This window comes from Lepisma saccharinum, chromosome 1 (assembly GCF_977018435.1).
Source record: "Lepisma saccharinum chromosome 1, izLepSacc3.1, whole genome shotgun sequence".
Classification (NCBI taxonomy): Eukaryota; Metazoa; Arthropoda; class Insecta; order Zygentoma; family Lepismatidae; genus Lepisma; species Lepisma saccharinum.
In genome coordinates this window covers 222,530,954-222,553,613 of record NC_139229.1, presented here as the reverse complement: position 1 = coordinate 222,553,613, position 22,660 = coordinate 222,530,954, and the positions used below count along the sequence as shown (strand labels likewise).

General features: G+C 40.5%; 1 protein-coding gene across 1 annotated transcript in view; it reads right to left on the bottom strand.

The window, feature by feature from the left end:
* Positions 1-22,660, bottom strand: part of LOC145992018 (uncharacterized) — an 87,692-nt gene that overhangs the window by 5,026 nt on the left and 60,006 nt on the right. Inside the window, exon 4 of the mRNA XM_083128036.1 lies at positions 5,377-5,486. Coding sequence (XP_082984162.1) covers positions 5,377-5,486 — 110 coding nt within the window. The remainder of the gene's footprint in view (positions 1-5,376; positions 5,487-22,660) is intronic.

Here is a 22,660-nt window from a genome sequence, read left to right as displayed (position 1 = left end):
AAGATTTCTTCCAATAGAGAAATTTTTTATCCTCAAGGAGGGGAATATTGTGTCACGTGCCAGTTTCGATGACACAATGAAAGTTGCAAGTAAGAAGTTTCCCAAGAGCGACGACAGATGGCAGCATGCCATATAAAGAGGATCAGAGCTCATTGTACAAACTAGGAGCAGAGAAGAGGAATTATATATATTATAGTAAATTGAGAAACATATAAAAGAAGAGTTCAAATACTATAATAGAAGTAAATAGAATGATGTATATAGTAATTTAAAAGAATTAAGAATATAGCCGCATATGAAACATTTAGGAAATTTATTAAGCGAGCAAATGAATTCAGAAATGTATCTCAATTTCTTTTTGATTCTCTGACGAGGAGAACATCGTCAGCTTTTGCATTTGTCCGTTCCCCGGTGGCGCTGTGGTCAATTAGACGCCCCGAAGCACTTTACGGTTGCGCTTCTTTTTTAGTCGCACTGGGCCATTGGCAGCGCTTGTTATTAGCGATCCTGGTTATTCCCCTTTGGTCGTTACATAGGAGGTGGCGCTAGTGTCAGTTTAGTCGACCCTACTCCTTTATATAAGTATAGCTTGTATCGTTTGCCAAAGAAACTGGGAAAGGGAAAGAAAACATATATAGGGCATAAAGAAAAGGAAGCGAGACGACGCAACTAGATTTCTTATATATAGAAGAAATAATAAAAAAAGTCTTTTCCATAATCAAAAGAAGAAGAAGCCTATTCGATAATCAAAAGGAAAAGAAGAAGAAGCTTTTTCCATAATCAAAGAAGAAAAGAAGAAGAAGCCTTTTCCATAATTAAAGAAGAAGAAGCTTATTTCCATAATCAAAGGAAGAAAAGAAGAAGAAGCCTTTTCCATAATCAAAGAAGAAGAAGCCTATTCTATAATCAAGAGAGAGAAGAAGAAGAAGCCTTCCCATAATTACGAAGAGAAAGAAGAAGATTTCCTTTCAAGAAGAATGTAACCGATGTAATTTTTCGATATATTTCAATGTCGCTATATATTTTTCTCTGTATTTTGTATAGTTCTCAGAATATAGATCCGCATTTAACTATATCCTCTTGGCTATAAAACGCTTTCTTATTTGGAATTCTCAAACAAAGAACCTATCCCCTGAGATTAAGATATCTGTAGCCGTGGTAAATAACATGTAAGTAGGTACCCACAAGGGGCGTAGCAATGCAAACATTCTGCTTGTGCATGGTAAAGTCAAGTGTTGTGTGGGTGTTTAACCCTTTACCATTGCTATAATTAAACAGAACTTCTTTACAAGACGGAGGTAGCAGCTTTCAATTAAAATATATGCTTGATATTGTACAAAATGCTACAATTTATGTATATCATTTTGATGGGAAAAAGTTAGAAGAAAAATCGATGGAATGAATATACAGGGTGAAACAAAGTCCGTGGCCACCCCTTATAAAATGAAAGGGAGTGTAGATTGCAGCAATTGGTCATGGTAGTAATATGTTAGGCCTAGGAGGAAACTTTTTAGTGCATGTCATGACAACGTCCGCCATCTTGGTGACTGCCATCTTGGATCCAACTTAATTTCTTTAAACGGGAAGGGATTTATGTGGGGTATGGTTTTGGGCTAGAATTTCACCAGGATTTCAGTGGTGAAATGATAAGGAAGTTATGGGCATATGAAAGTTACACAATGTGTTCAATGTGCTGTCCTTCTTGTGCTGTGCACATGTTGAGACGGACGGAGCAATATCTCAGGTGTGATTTGTGCAAAGGCATCCAGTATCCATTGCTCCAAGTGACCCACATCCTGAATCTTTTCAGCATACACGATTGACTTTACATGACCCCACAGGTAAAAATCGAGTGGGGTCAAATTTGGTGATCAGGGAGGCCATTCCACTGGCCCATGTCAACCAATCCATTGACCAGGGAACTGGAGGTCCAGATAGTGACGAACCTGTTACCCATAATGAGGTGGTGCCCCATCCTGCTGAAAATATGAGTGGAAGCTGTCATCCTCCGTCAAAACTGACGGGAAAATGTGTTCTTGTAACAACTGCAAGTAGCCCTCTGCATTTAAATTGTCATGAATGAACAATGGACCAATGGTACGTGTCCCCCAGATGCCGACCCACCTTCCCAGCAGCAACCATTTTGCTCGTATCACTCCACAACAGGTTCTCGGAGGACCAATACCACATGTTCTGTTTATTCACTTCCCCATTCACATAAAAATTTGCTCCATAGCCCATTCACAAAACTGTATTCTCCTATCCGGGTCGTCCTCAGAGAGATGGTGCTGCAGCTGCAGCTTGTACGGGTGCCACTCAACCATCTTTAACACCCTGCAAATGGAACTCTGGCTGACACCACATTGCACAGACATTCGACGTGTACTACGCTGCGGAGACTTGGCAAACGATGCCAGCACTGCCCTGCCTGTTCCTTCATCAGTGGCAGTTCTGAGCCTACCAGCTCTCTTCGAACCTGGTCAGCAATTTGGACACTGTAACGTATGACACTGGGTTCTGTTGAGTGTTCCGTTCATTGAAATCACGAGCTACAGCACACACACTTCTGTCCTCCTACAGCTTGCTGATCTGGATGTTCAGCCTTGGTCAATGGCATGATTCAGCACCTGCAAATGATACGTAATTGTCATTTTCATATGCCCATAACTTCCTTATCATTAAAGTTTTCATAAATCTGACTTCACCACTGAATTCCTGGTGAAATTTTAGCCCACATGCCCCCCTTCCCATTTAAGGAAATGGAAGTTAGATCCAAGATGGCGGACATTGTCATGACATGCACCAAAAAGTTTCTCTCTAGGCCTAACATATTACTACCATGACTAATTGCTGCAATCTACACTCACTTCCATTTTATAAGTAGTGGTCAGGGACTTTTGACTCATCGGCATATTGGTTACGTGCGTGTTACTCACTATTAATAAACAAAAATAAAAATACGTTAGAGTATTCAAATTGGTCTACTTACGCAAGTGAGTATGTATTCTTATGTGAACGACGTTTCGGAAGCTTTACTGCTTCCTTCCTCAGGTTGTCGTTTTCGGCTCGGAATATCAAACCACGTCAGAGAAGTGTCATGTGAGGATACTGGGTGAAAGGTTTGGGTTAAAAACACTACATAGTGTACCTATACAAAATTAAAACCTCTTTGCTAAAAACCCCTTAAAACTCACAATAAAACATGTTAAAACCACCGCATCGGTTGTATCTATCTATCTATCTATATGTAATATACTATGCATAGAAAAAATAATATAAAATGAAAATCTAAAGTTATACACAATATTACACTAATTTATGCACTTTGTGGTGAATCGGGCCTCCAGCCCATTTTATTATTTCCCATTCGCCACTTCCTCCTTCCCACTTTGTGTGGGAGAACCATGTCCTAGCCTTTCACTTGTTTTTATTGCTAAACTCATCTGGCATCCAGGAGCTCACTCAGTGCTGCCACCTAGGAAGTTGCCACCTAGCAAGTTCCTTGATCCAGAAGTTTGCTAGTGTCGGGAGTCGAGAGGCTCAAAAGTTCATGCAGTGTCTTTTACCGTGCAACATCTTGGTTATATAACAAGCCACTATCCTGACACGTGACCTGGCCGAGCCATGGTTGAGGTACTGATAAGGATTACATCTGGTATATGACCAGCAAGGGATAGCAAGTTTAATAAGAAATCGATGTGGGCCTGGTCAAATCTATTTTTTATTTCAACTTTACTAATTGTCTAGTTTTATGACTGCACGTTGTAGTCTTCATTAACGTCCCTTGTTTGATTTGTATTCCTTGAAATACACAAGTCCTAGAATCACGTCTCAATCAACCACGACGAAAGTCTTCTTCCGAGTGAATGAGAAATTATATATGTTCATTGTTAATGGTGGTTATTTTTTTTCTTAATATTGTTGCAAAGGTGTGAATTCAAGTCCCCTCCCCATATTACCACTAGAATTTGTACGTTAATGAATGAAGGTAGAAGTTGTGAGGAATGTGTAATTGAGAAATGTCAGAAATAAGTTGTATTGTTAAGACTATATATTTGAAACTGGAGATATATTTTTGTCCAGTAAATAGATTCTCACAATTATTCATAACGTGCTGTTTTTGTTAAATCGTGATAATCATAAATGATTCCTGTTGTATACCTATTAATGGTAATGAATAAAAGAAAATCCCCAAAATCACTCTATACTTTCATTTTATGGTAAAGAAGTAGTTTTTAAGAAAATCCGGTCAAACATTTAATGGTAATCCTTAATTTCAGAATACTATAATTTCTGCGATAATTTTGGTTCCTTGAAACTGGTACTTTTGAAGGGTCGTATTTGTGTAGCTCGTCAGGAGAGGCACTTGACGAGGTCGAAAACACTCCTTTGTGCATTGAGATTAGTGGAGGGCGATTTTTTGCCCATTTTCTCTTGTTGCAGCTTCCAGGATATTCTTGCTGGGTATAGTTGACGCCTAAGAAAATACTCACCGATAATTGAGGTTTTGGTGTAGTATTATTATATAACTTCTGTGTGGAGATTTTTGTGTTATTTCCAGTTGGAATTATAAGATGTGCTTTTCCACTAAGAAGCAACTACTAAAGTGACAAAGACAGTCACAACTTGTTGGTATTTTTTCTTCACTAAATGAATCTGTGAATACGTCAAATTCTACAGTTTTTAATAGTCCTGCATTCCCACTGCAGGTCTCTTGCTTCCCAATACCGATAAACTACTGATATAATTTACTGATTCCGATAACTGAGCCAATGCAAAATTGCAAATGATTCTTGCACAACATTCATTCACCTCCTCAATAAATGTATCTATCTAAGTGATAGTACATTTCAAGTTCACGTGGGAGTATGTATGAAAAATATCAGAATAATGTCCAGATTAGGTCCAATTTTAGACCAGAATATATGCTTGCACACAATGAAATAAAAACATCCAGATATTGTCCAGATCATGTGAACCAAGTCGCACCAATATCCAAAACATGTCCTAAAGTCATCCATAGAATGTACAAAAATGAGTCCAAAAAGTGTCCAAAAATAGTGCACAGAGTATCCAAAAATGTTTCGCAGAATATCAAAAACATGTATTTTCTGGATATCCTATGGATGTCCCCTGGATGGACACATGGATATCCAGGGGATAACCAATGGATGTCTACTTGACATTCCTGTATATCCAAAATTTCAGCATGAATATCCAGAAGCTATCCATGTCTCTGGATATTTGTGTGGTGTAGAAAATTTAATGGCTCACAGTCTAGCAACATATATTGCAAATCCTAATCAATCTTACAGAGCCTGCTTTTATAAAAGAGCATAAATTTATAAATAAATAAATATACATTAAATAATTCACCTGCAATGTCCACCATTCCACGGACGACTCTCATTCGCCTCCTGCCTGTGGAAAATGTGACTGTGGTTATCCACCTGCAGTACTTCCGTTTTCCACCATTGGCGTTATTGCTGAAATTGTTCCTTTGTATAAATGTCACTGATATGAATAAATAAATAAAATAAACTTATGAAATTCGACGTAAGGCATGTGTTGGTCCCAAACCTGGGGGTGAGAGAGGCCAAACCATGGTGCTGATCACATTACTTCCGCCATGGCTGAGATTGCGAACGTGTGCCTATTTAAATTTGATGTTGGGGTGAATGAAAACATGAATAGAGAAATAGCATGCGGATTACATGAAGCCCTGCCTGTATAAGGGAAATTATGTTGTATATGATGTGAAGAATGAGAGACATACAGAAAAATTTTAATGCAACATACATGAACACACTTGACAATAATCCAGAACAACTTTGCAATATCACAGTCATTATCATTCTTTTGAAGCTGTGAATTATTCATAAAGGGTTTCCAAAAATAGTGTTTACACTCTTTGAACGTCAACAACAGGAACACTAATAACAGCAAGCACAAACTTTTTTTTGGTGTCCCATACCTTGAAGTTATAGATGTTCAAAACAACCACCATGGCAATACATTACTTGCAATATGAACAGATCTATAACAGCAGATATGTTTTCTGCTGGAAGGGAACCGTAGGTTGTCTCAAGAGCATGTCCCACATCACTCAGTGTATCTGGCTTTGCGGCATACACAGCATTCATCACAGTTCCCCCAGGTAGTAATTTAACTGTCATAAATCAGGAGATCTGGATGAATATTTGACTCTTCTTATGTTTCTCGAAAAAAAAAAATTCTCACCTGCCATTTTGTATACACTAATGACTACCGCTTGGCAGACTGTGACTGAACTCAAAACAAAACAACCCCTGTCTGCTCACATATGCTCAACATAGACATTGCAGTTTCAAATGCAAAAAGTCCAGTCAAGTCATATTTAATAGTTTCTCTGTTATTACAGCTCAAAGAGTATAAACGTTATTTTGGGACACACTGTATAAGCATCTGTGAGGGTATTTGATCAAAGGCCTGCATGATGCGGTAGCAAAGGTGGTGTGTGTCGTGGATTTTCTCGAAGATGGTCATGCGGGTTTATGCAGAGTGAATCTTATGCCTGGAAGAGTGTGTTTGGCACAATTGGAGCCACATAAGCACATCCTCTAAGACAGTGGTTCTCAAACTGTGGTATGCGTACCCCCAGGAGTACACAAACTACTTGAAGGGGGTACGCAATCAGCTCAGAGTGTTTTTTCATCCATGGTGTACCTAAAAAACAAGTACCGAAATAAACTAAATATGGAGCCGAATATCCACTTGAAAGTTTCAAGTGTACAAGCAGACATCAAGAAACTATGTCAGGCTACGCGAGCACATGATTCTCACTAGAAACAGTAAGGATTTACAATTGAAACTCTAAAATTGTGCTTAACAGTTTGTTTACAAACTTATTTTTGTGCTTTACTTTTTTTCAATAACTGGAAAAAATATGTAAATTAAAGTTTTTATATACTTCTTACCATACTTATGTTTCACATTTTTATTTTTGTAACTAATCATCAAGATTGTAAACGTAGGAACACCCAATCTAATCTAATATATAAAAATGGATGTATATGTGTGTGTTTGTTCCGCCATAACTCTCGAATGCCTGGAGCGATTTCAACCAAACTTGGTAGAGTGCCACACACGTAAATTTGCCGTTGCGTAGAAACGAATTTTCGTTTCGTCTCCCTCTCTCTTAGCATCACGTGTTCTACCCTGCTCGAAAACCTTCGCTATTGTTGCCATATTGTCATTCCATTCCTGGACACACTCGCGCAAACTTCATTGAAAACAATTGAACAGCGCTCCAGCTCGCGGTTCCCACCGGTCAGCAGGGACGGCAATGTGGCAATATAGCACGGCGTAGTCCTTGCTTCTTTTATGCAGTGCATGTTCATTGGCTAGCTAGTAACTAGTGTTGCCAACTGTAATAATGAAGCACTATTTCTGTCACGGAAGGGGAAAGCAGGTAAAGTGGCGGTGAGTTTTGTTGGATTGGAAGCACCATATTTTTATTTTATACTAAGTATTTGACCGGTTTGACGTTGTGTGCGTGTATTGCGTGTGTGTATGTAAAAGTGTGTGTTTGCTAATGAACGTTAAATTCCATAATGCCTCCAGTTCTGTCGAAGTTGAAATCAAAAACCTTGCATAGCCAAGCTCGGGAAATTCTAAGCAATTCAACTCTGGCTCCGGCAGGTGTTCTTGTAGAAATTGCATAGAGGAGGCTGTCATTTTTGCTGCTTAATGCGATACATATTGTTTTCTGTGTTAAAATTGCCATGCTTTGATGGGTGACCAAGTTCATAGCAGGGCCGGCGGAAGGGGAGGGCGAACCGAGCGGCAAAATTTGAAGAGAAGAAAAAAATAAGCCTATTGAAAACTGTGATCGAGCGAGATATTCTTTTGCGCTGAATAGTATTGAAATAGCATAAGAAGTCTCATTATTTATTTTATATTTGATGTTTTAGTTAGGAATATATTGATTTTCAATTTTCCGTTGCTGCGTAATGACCGGGGGGGGGGGGAGGTCGAAATAGAGCGGCATCTACTGCCACCTCCCAGGGAGGCAAAATGACTAGCACCGGCCCTGGTTCATAACAAAAGAAAAAGCCGCGCAGCTTATCATCTAGTGGCAGTATATGTACTTGTTATTGTTGTCGAAGCCGGCATCCTTTGTAAATGTACAACAAAGGCAACCGACTGTCACAGATCTCAGAGAGGAAATAATAATACTGTTTGAGGAGGAGTGTTATGGTGCAATTGTAGCGGTTTAACACGTTGGCATGTTATTATCTGCCGTTGCAGTTCCATACCAGTGTATACGGGTTTTGGGAGTGAAAAGTTAGAACGCCACCAGTGCATTAATGCAATGAAAAATAATATATACGTATATATTTTTTTTATTTTGTTTGAAATCACTCAAATAAGGAATCGTATGAACAAGTCTTCTTTGCAGAATTTTTGGTAATTGTACTTATGTGTTAGTTCATATTTTGCGAATTTTTAGTCCATATGTATGTAGCTACATACAAAGCCACTTGTTAGTACATATTAATCCTAGTCCTGGTATAATGCATGACGTTTAAAACTCAACGTTAGATAGACCTGAATTCTCTAATTTTATTGTTGTACGTAACAGCTGTGCATCGGCGCACCGCAGCGATTTTTCTATCTGCTCCATTAGCAACACTGCTTCTTTAGTTCTGTCGCGCATTGCACGGCAGAATTATCTGCGCTGGACTCTATACATATCACTTGCAATATGGAAAGAAATACTGTGGCGGTAAAACCCCTAGTGAAGAGGGTGGGAAGGGGGTGACGTAAAAATAATCGAAAACAACCCATATTATTGTGGAATCCATAGTTTTCGGGGTCGCTAAGATGAATAGTGACACTCCCAATGCCGTTCAATTCCAAGACACCCCTGGCACTTCTAGGGGTAGGGTGGGAAGGGGTGACATGTAAAACGACCGATATTAGTGTGGAATACATAGTTTGGGGGGCCGCTGAGATGAATAGTGACACTCCCAATGCCGTTCAACTCCAAGTTCATTTTACCCTTTAGTTAGAATTCATTATATTCCTGTCTATTAGAAGATATGGATAAATAAATACCCAGGCAATCAGATAGTAAAATAATAAATGTAGGATTCTAATGTTTATTTGTTTACCACCTTTCCACACAAGAGCAGATTAAAGGGGGCGAAGTGGTCGACTGCCCCCTCCGAGGCCCTTGAGGGGGTGTTGTGGGCGACTTCCACCGAGGATCTATTTGATTTTTTCATATATTGATAAATAATTTACGCAGTTGCAATGAAATATAATATACATACTGTCAATTAAAAAACACAGGAGCGGAATAAAGGGAGGCGGAGGGGGTGCCCAACTACCCAAGGGGCGACAGAGCCTAAAGTCTTACTTGATTTTTCGATAATGTGCACAGTTGAAATGCAATAAAGCAAATGTTGTGGTATTTTACGAGGAATTACCGTTATGAAGGAGCAGTTAGCTTAACGCCGAGTGCAGGGAGTGACTAAAATAGGGGTGGTGAAAGAGAGGGGCGACAAAAGATAGGATACGACGAGAGATGGGGGCAAACAAAGATAAGAAGGATGGAAGATGGGGGCGACGAAGAAAGGGGGGAACAAAGTTAGAAATACTGAAAGATAGGACGTGAGGAATAATAAGGGGGCGAACAAAAGAATGACGAAGAATGGGGGCGATGAAAGATATGAGGCTACGAGAGGCAGGGAGCGAATAAAGATAAGTATGACGAAGGATAGGGGTGAAGAAAGATAAGAATGACGAGAGATAGGGGCGAGGAGAGACAGGGGGCGAACAAAGATAAGAGTGACTGAAGATAGGGGCGACAAGAGATGGGGCGAACAAAGATAAGAATGACGAAGGATGGGGGCGACAAAATATGAGGCGACGAGAGACAAACAAAGAATGACGAAAGATAGGACGCGACGAATGATGAGGGCTTCGAGAGACAGGGGGCGAACAAAAATAAGAATGACGAAGGATAGAGGCGACAAATGTTAGCAGGGCATGAATTATTAGGGGGAACAAAGATAAGAATGACTAAGGGTAGGGGGCGACGAAAGATAAAAGGCGGCGAGAGACAGGGGCAAAGAAAGATAAGGGTGGATGCGATGAGATATAGGAGCCGACGAAATATAGGAAGCGACGAGGGACAGGGCGAACAGAGGTAAGGATGATGAAAGAAGGGGGGACAGCGAAAGATAAGCATGAAATGAACTTAAGGTGATGGACTAATATAATATTACTAGGGTGGATCAAACAAGTCGTGAGATGACCTACCCGTCACAGAGGGTCTAGAAAAAATTCCCTCTACCTCTGCCTCCTCAATCATTTTTTCATGCGCCACTAGGGTGACGATGAAAAAATTTAGGCGAACCACCCACAACTATCATTCTTCTCCTGCGCACCTCACAATGGCTTCTTCTTCTTTTTTAGTTATTGATACATTTGCAAAGCTCGGATGAAATACATCAAACATTGTGACATTTTATGACATACAGAAGAGCTAAAAATTAGCATCCGTATGAGGTCACAGCAGTGCTTTTCTTGCATGTTGGAACAAGACACAGTGTTGTGGCTCTGGACTGTTGTGCATCCGTACCGTTGAGATTATGATAAAAAAACATTCGCGTTATGATTACACGTGGCTTTATTCTAGATAAAACATAAACAAACTGTAAATTATACATGAAAGTACATCGAGTAGTGAACAGCGATCTATTCACATGCAGGTGGCAGTTTCTGCTCTACGCTCGATGATGTTCTATTGTTTCTGTTAATACTGAACGCCAAAAGATGGCGATGATTGACTGTTTTGCGATTGGCGGAACAGGCTGCCCACCTTGAAGGCAGTGCCTTCAACCTAATTAAGTTGCACTAGTTACACTACACTGGAATCGGGCACATCCTCCCGACTGCTCTCTTCGTCTGGCCATGAATTGTTTTTATGGACACAACCCGAACAAGTCCATCACTTCCAGGATGTAGCTCGGTGATTCTTCCTAACTTACAGCTCAAGGGGGAAAACTTGTCTTTCTTGAGTAAGACCAGGTCTGCAACTCGTAGATTCGTGTTCTTCCGTTTCCACTTGGATCATTGTTGAAGATTTGTGAGATATTCACGTGACCATCGGTTCGAAAAATGTTGATACAACTGTTGCATATACTGCCACCTGGATAGTCTATTCACTGGAATTAAGTTCAAATCAGGTTCTGAAATAAAAACTGAGTTCCTCACTAACTAGAAAATGACGAGGGGTTAAAGGGTTGAGGTCGTTCGGGTCATTAGATAAAGGCGTCAAGAGTATAGAATTTAAGCAAGCTTCGATGAGTGTTAAATATGTGTAAGTTTCTTCGTAAGTGAATGAGGCGTCTCCTATTATCCTTTTCAAATGATGTTTCAGCAACTTCACTGAAGCTTCCCAGAGGTCTCCCATACTTGCTGACCTTTGGGGCATGAAATGCCATTCAATGTTGTCAGAAGCTAGGAAATTCTGAACCTTTTCTTGATGAACTTGTGACATGAACAATGCTTGTAACTCCCGTAATTCACGTTGTTCGCCTACAAAGTTTGTTGCATTATTAGAGAAAATTTTAGCACATCTTCCTCGTTGAGAGATGAATCGTTTCAAGTCTCCAATAAATGCATCTGTGGTTAAATTGCTGACTAGTTCGATATGCACAACCTTTGTAGCCAGACAGACAAAAATTGCAATGTAAGCCTTTTCTAGTCTGCTGCCACGACGATTGTTGGCTTTGATGAAAATTGGACCGCAGTAATCTTCACCGCTGTGTAAAAATGGTCTGCTTGGAGTCACTCTTTCTCTTGGAAGGTCTCCCATCAGCTGTTCAAATGTCTTTGGTTTGTTTTTGAAGCAAACAATGCACTCATGTAAATTTTTTCTGGTTAAGTTTCGTCCACTGAGGGGCCAATACGATTGGCTTAGTGACGTCAGCAGAAGTTGAGGTCCAGCGTGGAGTAGTCTTCTGTGCTCATTTTCAGCAATCAAAATAGTCAATCTGGAGTTTGCAAGTAGAATAATTGGATATTTCATATGTATTTTCAGATGCTGCAACTCTTCCGCCCACCCTAATTACTTGATTCTTGTCGAGAAATGGATTTAAGTTAAGTAGTCTGCTTGACTTGGGTAGTTCTGCTTTAGTCTTGAGAGCTTGCAACTCTTGCTGAAATTCTTGTTGTTGAGTACGTTTTATTAAGCATGTAATAGCTGATTACAGCTCAGTTGTTGTCAATGGTCCAAACTGTTGTTCATTCTGTAACTTGCTTGAGTTGTGAGTGAATCTCATACAATACGTCTCTTTGTAATCGTTCTAATGTGGAGAATCGTTCAAGTAACTCAAATGAGTTTGTAATTGTTAAGGCGACTGTAGTTTTAATTTGTTCAGGCACTTCCTGAGGTTCAACTGTAATCTCATTGTCTTCAATAAGTTAATTTGTTAGCTATGATGGTCCATACCACCAAGATTTAGCATTTGACATCTGTGATGGTAACAAGCCTCTTGAAATATGATCTGCTGGATTGTCTTGAGTTCGTACATGTATGTGTTCGTATGTGTACATTCATAGCTGCTTGTCAGTTTCTGCTGGCTACGAAAGTTTTCCCTTGTGATGAAGGCGCTTTCACCCAAGCTAGTGCAGTAGTAGAGTCTGACCATAAAATAATCTTGATTCCTGTCTATTTTAGAGCTTCTGTGACTTTGTGTGTGAGTCTGGCAAGACGTAATGCTCCACAGAGTTCCAAACGTAGTAAAGTTACCTTCTTCAGAGGGGTAACGTGAGATTTCGAGCAAAGTAAAGTAGATGTGATGTGTCCATTTGAATCCTTGCATATAATGCAAATGCATGCTCCATAACCAAGCTCAGATGCGTCGCTGAACCCGTGTATTTCCACTTCTGAAGTTGATTCGGTCATTATCCATCTGGGAACATGAAGTTTCTCTAGCTGTGGTAGTTCATTGCGAAAGTGATACCATTCTGAATGCAATGATGATGATAATGTTTCGTCCCAATCTAGTTTCAGTCTCCACAGATGTTGAAGAAATACCTTTGGTTTGAGTATGACTAATGGATCGAAGATACCAGCAATGGTGGATAAAACAGATCGTTTGGAAATTCGTTCAATTCGATTTGTATCTTTTATTGTGAAGTAAAATTCATCTGTGGTAGGATTCCAGAATAATCCTGAACTCCTTATAGTTTGTTGTCCTTCGTCAATGTGATCTTGTTTTGTTTCTTGACGTTCTACTGGAATATGAGATAATAATGTTGGGTCATTAGCACACCATTTCCTCAATTGAAATCCTCCACTTTGTAATAATGCGATGAGGCTGTTCCTCAATTCTAATATTTCTTCCTTTGTATTGGAACCTGTTAGAATATCATAAACTTAGAAATCTCTGAGTACGACTTCTGTAGCCTTTGGAAAGTCATGTTTTTCATCTAATGCAAGTTGTTGAAGACATCTCGTAGCAAGAAATGGTGCTGAAGCTGTCCCATACGTCACTGTTGAGACCTGGAATATTTTGAGAGGTTTCTGTGGGTCATCACGCCAAATGATCTTCTACAGACAAGTATCTTCTGAATGAATTTGTATTTGTCTATACATTTTCTGAATGTCACAAGTAATGACGTATTTGTGTTGCCTGAATCGTATGACAATAGCGAATATGTCATCTTGTATTGTAGGTCCCACCATTAGAATATCATTGAGATCTACTGGATGTTTTGCATGAGGCATCAAAAACAACACGGTGCTTCGATGTGGAGCTTGTTTCTTTGGTTACGCAATGATGAGGCAAGAAACATTCTGAAATGTGACATTTATCTTCCTCAATACGTTGCATATCGTTCATGAAAATGACATAAGCATCCTTCAATTGTGGATTCTTCACGAGTCTTTTGTCCATTAAATGAAATCTTCTGGTTGCTATTTCCTTCGAATCACCTAATTTGCTTATGCTGTCCTTTATTGGTAATCTAAGAATAAATCTTCCAGTTTCATCTTTCTTGAAATTAGCCTTAAAATGTTCTTCACAATCAATCTCTTCTGCGGATAAGCTAGGCTTAGCGTTGCATTCTTCAAGTGACTAGAATCTTTGCAGTTGATCCTCGATTCGTTCTTCTATGCTAAGACAACATATGTTTTGTGATGCATGATGTGACGTAATATCATATTTGCCTCCCACGATCTATCCGAAAGTGATTTTCTGTATAGTTGGCAACCCTGGTGCGAGATGTATTTAACCTATACAAAGCAGATCAAAGAATATTCCCGCTCCGATCAGTAATGCCCTGACGTCCCTTTTCGACAACTTCCGTTGTCCACTGCAGTTGCTCCTCCTGGATGTGGTTCGTCCTTCCTGTTCATATGCACACATCACCCTGGTTACTGTAGCTCATGAGACGTCACAAAGTGTTGCAGTTTTGGACACAGATGCACCTGCTAGACGTGCCCCTACGATCTGCCCTCTTTTGAAGTCTGATATGTCCCCAATTATACCACTCTAAACACACGATTTGACGTTCACAGACGAACCTCTTCTACTGGAGTGACTACCAAGGACCCGCAAACGTGACTCATTGCCCATAAGTACGATTGCAACTACCACATGGCTCTGGTGAGTCCCGCGAACATCCCAGGCTATTTGCGCAGATGTTTCAGTTTCAATGTCCAATACCTGTATATTCTCGAATCCGGCCATTTTGGAGGTCATATGATCATCACCATGCTCCAGCTGTCTTTACTCCCCAGGGATGTAGTAGAAACGATTTTGATTTGATTCTTTATTTTATTTCGCTTTCTGTGCCACTTTTGGCTAAATTGCGAAGATGGGAATGAGGGATGATATGATGAAATTGATGAATGGACACTCAGAAACATCCATGCCCAGGCCAGGATTCGAACCAGGGACCCCTAGCATCGTAGCGCGATATGCTAACCACTCCGCCACAGGGGCCGGCTAGTAGAAACGAGAAAAAAAATACATTCTGCGTATGTGACAGTATTTTTTGGATTTTGTCTTGGAAGTATCTGTTAACATCCTAACCTGCAATTTTGTTTAAGGATAAAACTAGTTGGTCCTCCTCCGTAGTCGAGAAGGTTAAGGCGTTCACTCGTCTTGAGATCGTTCGCTGCGGGACGGCGTAGGTTCGAATCCGGCTCTGGTCGGAATTTATTCGGCCTACGTATAGGGCCGGTGGCAACCCACCATCGTGAGGAAATTGGGGAGCTCCGAGTGAGTGAGCGTAATCCGGTCGAGAAGACCTACTATAACGGCTGGGGATACGTCGGGCTGACCCCCCCCCCCGACTATTCCAATACTGGTTGAAGATCTCCACGCTTAGAGGTGACGAAAGAAAGTGTGGGAGGGAGACCGCCAGTCGGTAGGTATGCCTAGGCCCTTCATGGGCTGTTGCGCAACGGATTATTATTATTATTATTATTATTATAAAACTAGTTGAAGGCCGCGAGTGTTCCTGAGAAGTAATGAGCATATCACATAGATTAATGCGCAATAGTTTAGCTCGGGTTTTTCTAAAAAAAAGAAGGATATACAAATCAAATCTACGAATGCTTTCGTCATTGTGACCATGGAGTGCATTTTGCACACTAACGAGGATCTGGCGTCTAAACATAAGGCCCGTATAATGGTCTGTGGGGTTTGAACTGTGTCCTATCCATCTACGTTTGTAGTTGTCACAAATTTCATCATAACATACCTTTCATCCTTATCTTTGTGATTACCCAAAAGTGGAAGAAAAGTGAAATAAAATAAATCAATCAATCTGTTATTGTGTCCCTGCGTTTTTCAATTTTTCTTCATGACCGAAAATTAATGTTTCACTGATGTAATGCATCATTATAATCATGTGAATTATTTTCCGTCATCATCGTGTGCTTAATCATTCCTTAAATCATAGACTCTAACGCCGTTGTCCTTAGTGTAATTGATCTTATTGTGTGGAAGTTTTGATGTAGGCAAAAGGATGGTTAAGAATAAATCTCAATTGATTGTTCGAAATTTAAAATATAATAACTCCGACGTGACGAATACTAACTGTTCTTAGTTCGATGTCAAAGAACGATTTCTCCTAATTAAAAGGATTCCGGCGTCCATGGTAGAGTGGTTAGCACAGCTTGCTTAATCACCGGCCTTGGCATTGTGTTCATTCGGTGTACATCGTGAATGTCCCTTCATTAATTTCATCATTTCATCGACCATCCTCATCGTCGCGTTTAGCCAAAAGTAGCACAAGAAGCGAATTAAAATAAAGCAAATCAATCAATCAATAGAACATAGGGTCTCCGGTTTCATAGAGCAGTATGCAAAGTACTCGGTCATGAAGGCCCTCAAAATTAAAATAATAATTGCAACAGAAAACCTGATATTAGAGTATTTTAAGAGTTTAGGCATATTAACAATTCACGTCAACCAATAACAATTTCACCTGTATTGTGTGATATATGGTTCTGCCCTAACACTTCATTGATTGATTTGTTTTTATTTTACTTAGCTTTTTGTGCTACTTTTAGCTTATTTGCGAAGATGGGGATGAGTGATGGTATGAAGAAATTGAAAAATGGACAATCACAAACATCCATGCCCAGGTCGGGATTCGAACCCGGAACACCTGGTCCTGAGATTTTGGCCTGTGTATGGAACCGCTGGCCATCCACAGTCGTGAGGAAATTGGGGAGCTAAAAATGAGTAGCGTAACTCGGTCACGGAAACCTACAACGACCGGCAGTCGGTAGGTAGGACCTGGCCCTCACGGAGAGAGAAAGAGAGAGAGGGGGGGCAGGCAGGGAGGGGGTGGTGGTAGGAACACAAAATCCTTCCACAAACTGCCAAGACTCCAACATAAAGCTTGCCGGAAACAAGTTTGTGTGATGGGCTTGTCTGCTACAGCCCTCCCCCACTTTCTTATCTATACAGGAGCAATGAAGAGTTTCCAACTCGCTTCTGAGTTGGTAGGAAAAGGGAAGTACATTTCATTTGATTCCGTCTGTACCTAGAATTGTTTATTCCCATTCTTTATGAGCAACCCTATCTAATTTCTTTGTGACAAAATGCAAAAGAAGAACGTCCCAATTGTCTTTCGGTTGACCAAGCGATTTAAAGCACGTAAATGTTTCACTATGCTGTCTAGATGTCGCTTCAAAGCGGCAGCCGATTCCCTTTCTACAGGCGGTAAGTCAAACAATGCCTTTATGTGTTAGTTTACAATGTACCTTTTGTTTTCAAACCGCTCCTTTAGAAGTGACCACGCCGTTTCGTAATACTGTGCAGAGATCTCGAGCGCTTGAATGACTTCCCTTGCAGCGAAGAACGCAAGTAGTGAAATTTCTGAATAGCTTGCAATGACAAATTGTTATGAATTTGTGCTTGAAACGTGTCAGAAAAACACAACCATTCATCATAATGTCCATGAAATAACGGCAGATTTATCACTGGCAATTTTACTGCCATATTGTCCTGTGTATCTTTTGGCAGTTCATTGTGAATTTTAGACGTTGCGTGCGACTGGAGTACAGTTTGTGCGCGCACCGCTAACTCAAAATATGCATTAGGCCCGTCTACATCGATGCACTTTTTGACTCTCTTTGCACCGAAGCGTCTAGTTGGTTGCACGGTGCAACACCGAGTCGTCTTTCGTTGATTTCGGGTCAAGTAGTGTATTTGGTGTCTGCACCGTCTGCACCGTCTGCACTACCTTTTGGACCGGTGTATGTTTGGTGTATGGTGACGTGGTGCGTGCTAACTAATCAAAGGACCGTTTAAAGCAGCAGACAGGCATTTGTTGAATCTTCTGAACTCGAACACCGCTTTCCGTCTAGTTGGTTGAACGTAATTTCCTTGCACCACCCTGACACTGGATACACCTGCACTGCACAGAGTGTCAAAAAGTGCAGCCAACTAGCCGGTACTATTTTCGAAGTGTTCCCTTTCTTGACCTTCCTGTTCCTGTAATGACTCATCTTGCAAAAGTTCGATTTCTGACTGAATGTTTTCGAAGTCTTTCCACGATTCAACAAATTTCTCGTGACGTAATGTTAATTGTGCGATTCCATGCTCTTCCGTGAGGCTATCAATGTATGCTCTGAAAAGCGTAACTCGAGCCTTTACTTGTCACCGCTTAACGATAAGCCTTTTCAGTCTCTGCATTCATTGTTGCTAACCAGAATTCAAACTGTTTTGTCACGACACTGATGCACTGGAACTGTTCGTTGCAGTATTGAAAGTTTACTTACACTTCACTGAAAATTAACACAGGGTAACAAAAAGGGTGTGAGGATGTAATTGAATAGGAAAGTGACGAGACTTGCATGCACTCACTACCTACCTGAACGCCCAATGATATATAAATAAGTAGATAGCTGACTCACCACGGTCGAGTGAAGCCACACACGAGGTCTTCGTGTACGGCAAGGACCCGTTGGCTATATGCACGGTAGCCGTAAGTATGGTTATTTCTTGCAGTGTATATAACTGCATAACCCTGGAAGAGCCAGGATCGGATGTTTCTTTTCATAGATATGTATTTATTAATTGTGTACCTACATTTCTACTGTGAAACACGTAACTACTTTATGTATATATGTTACTAGAAATGTGAGAATGCGTGAAAGGAAGCCAGTTCGTGTTTCGCTCTACATATTTTTATGCTTTTATATTATTTGTGGGACAAACATAGGCGCTGACTTAGGAGGGTAAGGCACTTTCTTCCCCGCGCTCAATTCCTCAAGAAGTATATACATTATGCGTAAAAATATTGTCAATCTTGCTTCACCCCCTTTCCCAAATATTTATCTGAAGTTGCGGCCTCTGGGGACAAACCTGGTAAAACACTCCGAGTTGCTGCTCTTCACCATACAAAGAAGAGATGGTGTGTTCAGAGCACTTCGAATACCAATAGCATATTGGGACAATACCACTAACAAATATAAAATACACCAGGATGAACAATTGTCTGTTTTTAATGTCGAAACTGGTGATCAATTACTATTCGAAGTCCAACAATTGTACCCCGAGGATAATACCTTTTATGCAATCTTCTCTCACCTCACTTGATGTCTAGACAAGATATAGTCAACGAACTACACAGTCCAGCTCGTCGTAACTACAAGCGACTATCTGTGGTAACAAAAGAAATTGATGATCTGCGGCAAGCGGATCTGGTAGAGATGAGCACAGGAAATTTGAAAAATTTGCATAAGATATATCATTGTTTTAAGTATTTGCTCACTGTAATAGACACTTTTAATAAATAAGCTGTTCCTCTGGATTCTAAAAGAGGGGCTTGTGTCACCAAGGGCTCAAAGTCTATTTTCGAGCAAGGCAGAATACCCCATCACTTACAGACAGACAGAGGACCAGTATAATATTCGGCATTATTCCACAGTAATTTGAAAGCCAGCATAATTGAGCGATTCAACAGGACACTGAAAAATCATATGTGGAAGCAGTTCAGTTTGCTGGGTAACTATAAGTGGGTAAAAATTTTATCTGATCTTGTTCATAATTACAATAACTCGATACATAGAACCTGCTGAGGTGACAAAATCTGACGATGTGCGATTGATTTTCCACTGTTTACTGACCCAAATATCGACCCACAACCAAGAAACCCAAGTACAAAATAGAAGATCAAGTAAGAGTCAGCAAATTGAAACACTTGTTTGAAAAGAGTTTCACCAAAACTTGGAGCACAGAGTTGTTCACTGTCGTTCGAGTCTTACCAGGGAATAGGCATACATATATTAATAAAAGACAATCGCAATGAAATATTTAAATGGCGCTTTTATGAAGAGGAGTTCAGCAAAACTAAATACCCAGACAACATATCTCATCGAGAATGTCTTACGTAGAAAGACAATGAGCCATTGGTGAAATGGCTGGGATTTTCGGGAAAAAGTTGGATCGATGCAGACCAGGTGATTCTATGACAGCAACATGGAATGTGGTGAGGCGCTTGCCTGTTTTACTAGAAACTAGGAAACGTGACAATATCCGGTGCCTCATTGTGGATCCATGTGGTTGTGGAAAAACGACATTGCTTGTAGATAATTTTCTGCTCGCTCCCAATTGGTTAGACTGGAAGAATAAATACATGTATGTGTTCTCAAAAAGTTTGGAGCAACCAAAATACCAGCAGCTTATGAAATTATATGAGGGACTGGGCATAGCCACTTTTGGATCAGAAATAAAGCCACTGTTTCGAAAACTCAGTTGTGGTCTTCGACGATGTGATTTTGGAAAATCAAAATCAAATTCGTAATTTTATCACTAAGGGCCGTCTCAGGTGAATGGACTGTTTTCATCTGGCTGAGACTTATTCCACGATTCCCAAACAGTTACTTCGCGATAATACAAATCTAGTTTGTCTCTTTCGTAAGGACCAAACCAATCTTAAACATGTGTATGATGACTATGTAAGAGGAGATTTAAACTACAATCAATTTTCGAAATTCTGCAATTCCTGCTTGAACAGAGATGATTTCGGATTTGGTACAATCGATATGACTCGAAAACCAAACAATGGAAAATAAAGAAACAAAATAAACAATTTTATAAATGTGGAGTCGATATGAGATACGTCGTGACGTTATAAATAACCCCTAATCAAAATTACAAAACATAAAATCGAAGACAATCTGAAAATGCGCGAGTATCTGGCCAAGAGATTTAAGGACTGGAAATCCGAGAATCGAGGATACTATGAAGAGGACAAGCGTCAGGACCAACCAATTATTGATGCCATCAGCGGTCTTGGTAGAGAAATTAAGGGTATCACAGAACAAAATAAGGATCTCATGAATGAGCTCTTGCTGCTAAAAATTATCCAGATTTTCCTACTATACCACTATCCAGTATTCACACTCCTCTTGTACTCCAACAACCACCTACGGCCATACGAGAACCCACTTCAGAGAAAATTGAGTTGGGTCCCTTGGCGAGAGATTACCTGAGTACTGGGAAATTCGACAAAGATGAGGTGTTTGGATTGCATCCAACCATGGAGACTAACGAGGGGGGAGTGGTTTGGAAAATTGAAAAATCTAGAGTCGCATTTAAAGGGGATGATGTGAATATCAATTTTGGTGGAAAACATTGCTGGTCCATATATCCCGGCACTGTGAGACTGTGGGAACTCATCACCAAGAAACACCCCAGAGATTATACAGATGAAGATTACCAGAGTTACGCAGTTTGATACTGTCTGATGTCTGTACCAAAACAATAATGCCAGTCAGAACAGAGTTAAATCTAGCAGTGGGGACAATTACAAGAATCTGATCAAACCTATATGGAACCAACTCAAAACCGGCAATGGCATGAAACGCTACAGTCATCTACCCAAAGACTTTGTGTGGGTGGATGATGTGAGAAAACTCATAGATAGATTGTTGGTCATAGCAGGAGAGGAAAATGCTGGCAACAATAATTTCTATAATGAAAAAATAGGCATTGTGGATATGATCAGTGCCAAACTAGCCAATTTTATTGTAAATGACAGTAAAGGCATAGGATAGTTAATTAAAATTATCAATACTCTTCCCCCATATTCTGGAAGGGTTGGGGTTTAGTTAATGACATCATCAACAAACTTCCTTTCGGGATGCACTTATCCGGTTACCAATACTGTGGTCTAGGTACCAAACTAGAACAGCAACTGGAGAGAGGAGACAGAGGAATCAATCCTTTGGATACAGCTTGTAAATACCATGATATTTCCTACAATACTCACACCGATCTCGGTGCCCGTCATGAAGCTGATCAAAAATTGGAGCAAGCGGCATTTGGAAGACTAATCAGCAAAGATGCCTCATTAGGTGAACAAATAGCAGCACTGGGTACAACCATCGCCATGAACACAAAACAAAAATTGGGGTGGGGACTATAATATCTAGTACATATATAAATACCCATCATCATGAAACCCATCATAGGCCGCGGTGGCTCAGTCGGTAACGCGTCTGACTACCATACTCAAGGTCCCGGGTTCGATCCCCGGCCGGTTCAAATCCGGGAACTTTTCTAACGGTGGAAGCGGCCCCGGCGCCTACCCAGCGTCGAATAACATGGGTACCTGGGGGAAACCCTGGGGGGTAAAGGCGGTCAGGGGCGTGATGCTGATCACATCACCCCCACTCACGACCGGATCAAGAAAGTGTGGGGCGTTACCCCCACACCCCCTATACGCCTTCATGGCGTGGTGCTATGCACAGGGGAACACTTTACTTTTTTTTTTTTTACTTTTATCATCATGAAACTTAAAGGTATCGTATACCAAAGTACCTTACTCGGATCTGAAATCTCTGGGATTCCTAGACAATCTTCTCACCAAGAAACAACAGGAGAAAAAAATCTTGTTTGAGTAGGGGTCAAGGAATGAAATTAACTCTCAGTACACCTCAATTGAAAAGATTGCAGAATTCCAGAAAAAAGAAACACACCGGTGATTTCATTTTCAGTATTCCCGCCATCCTAGCAGCTCTGGGCGCCTTGGGGAGCTTAGCAGGGGGTAGCGCTGCCATAGCAAAAACAGTCATCGATGCAAAAAAGATCAAAGCCAAACTGGAAGAGCAGAAGCGCCACAATCTGGCAAT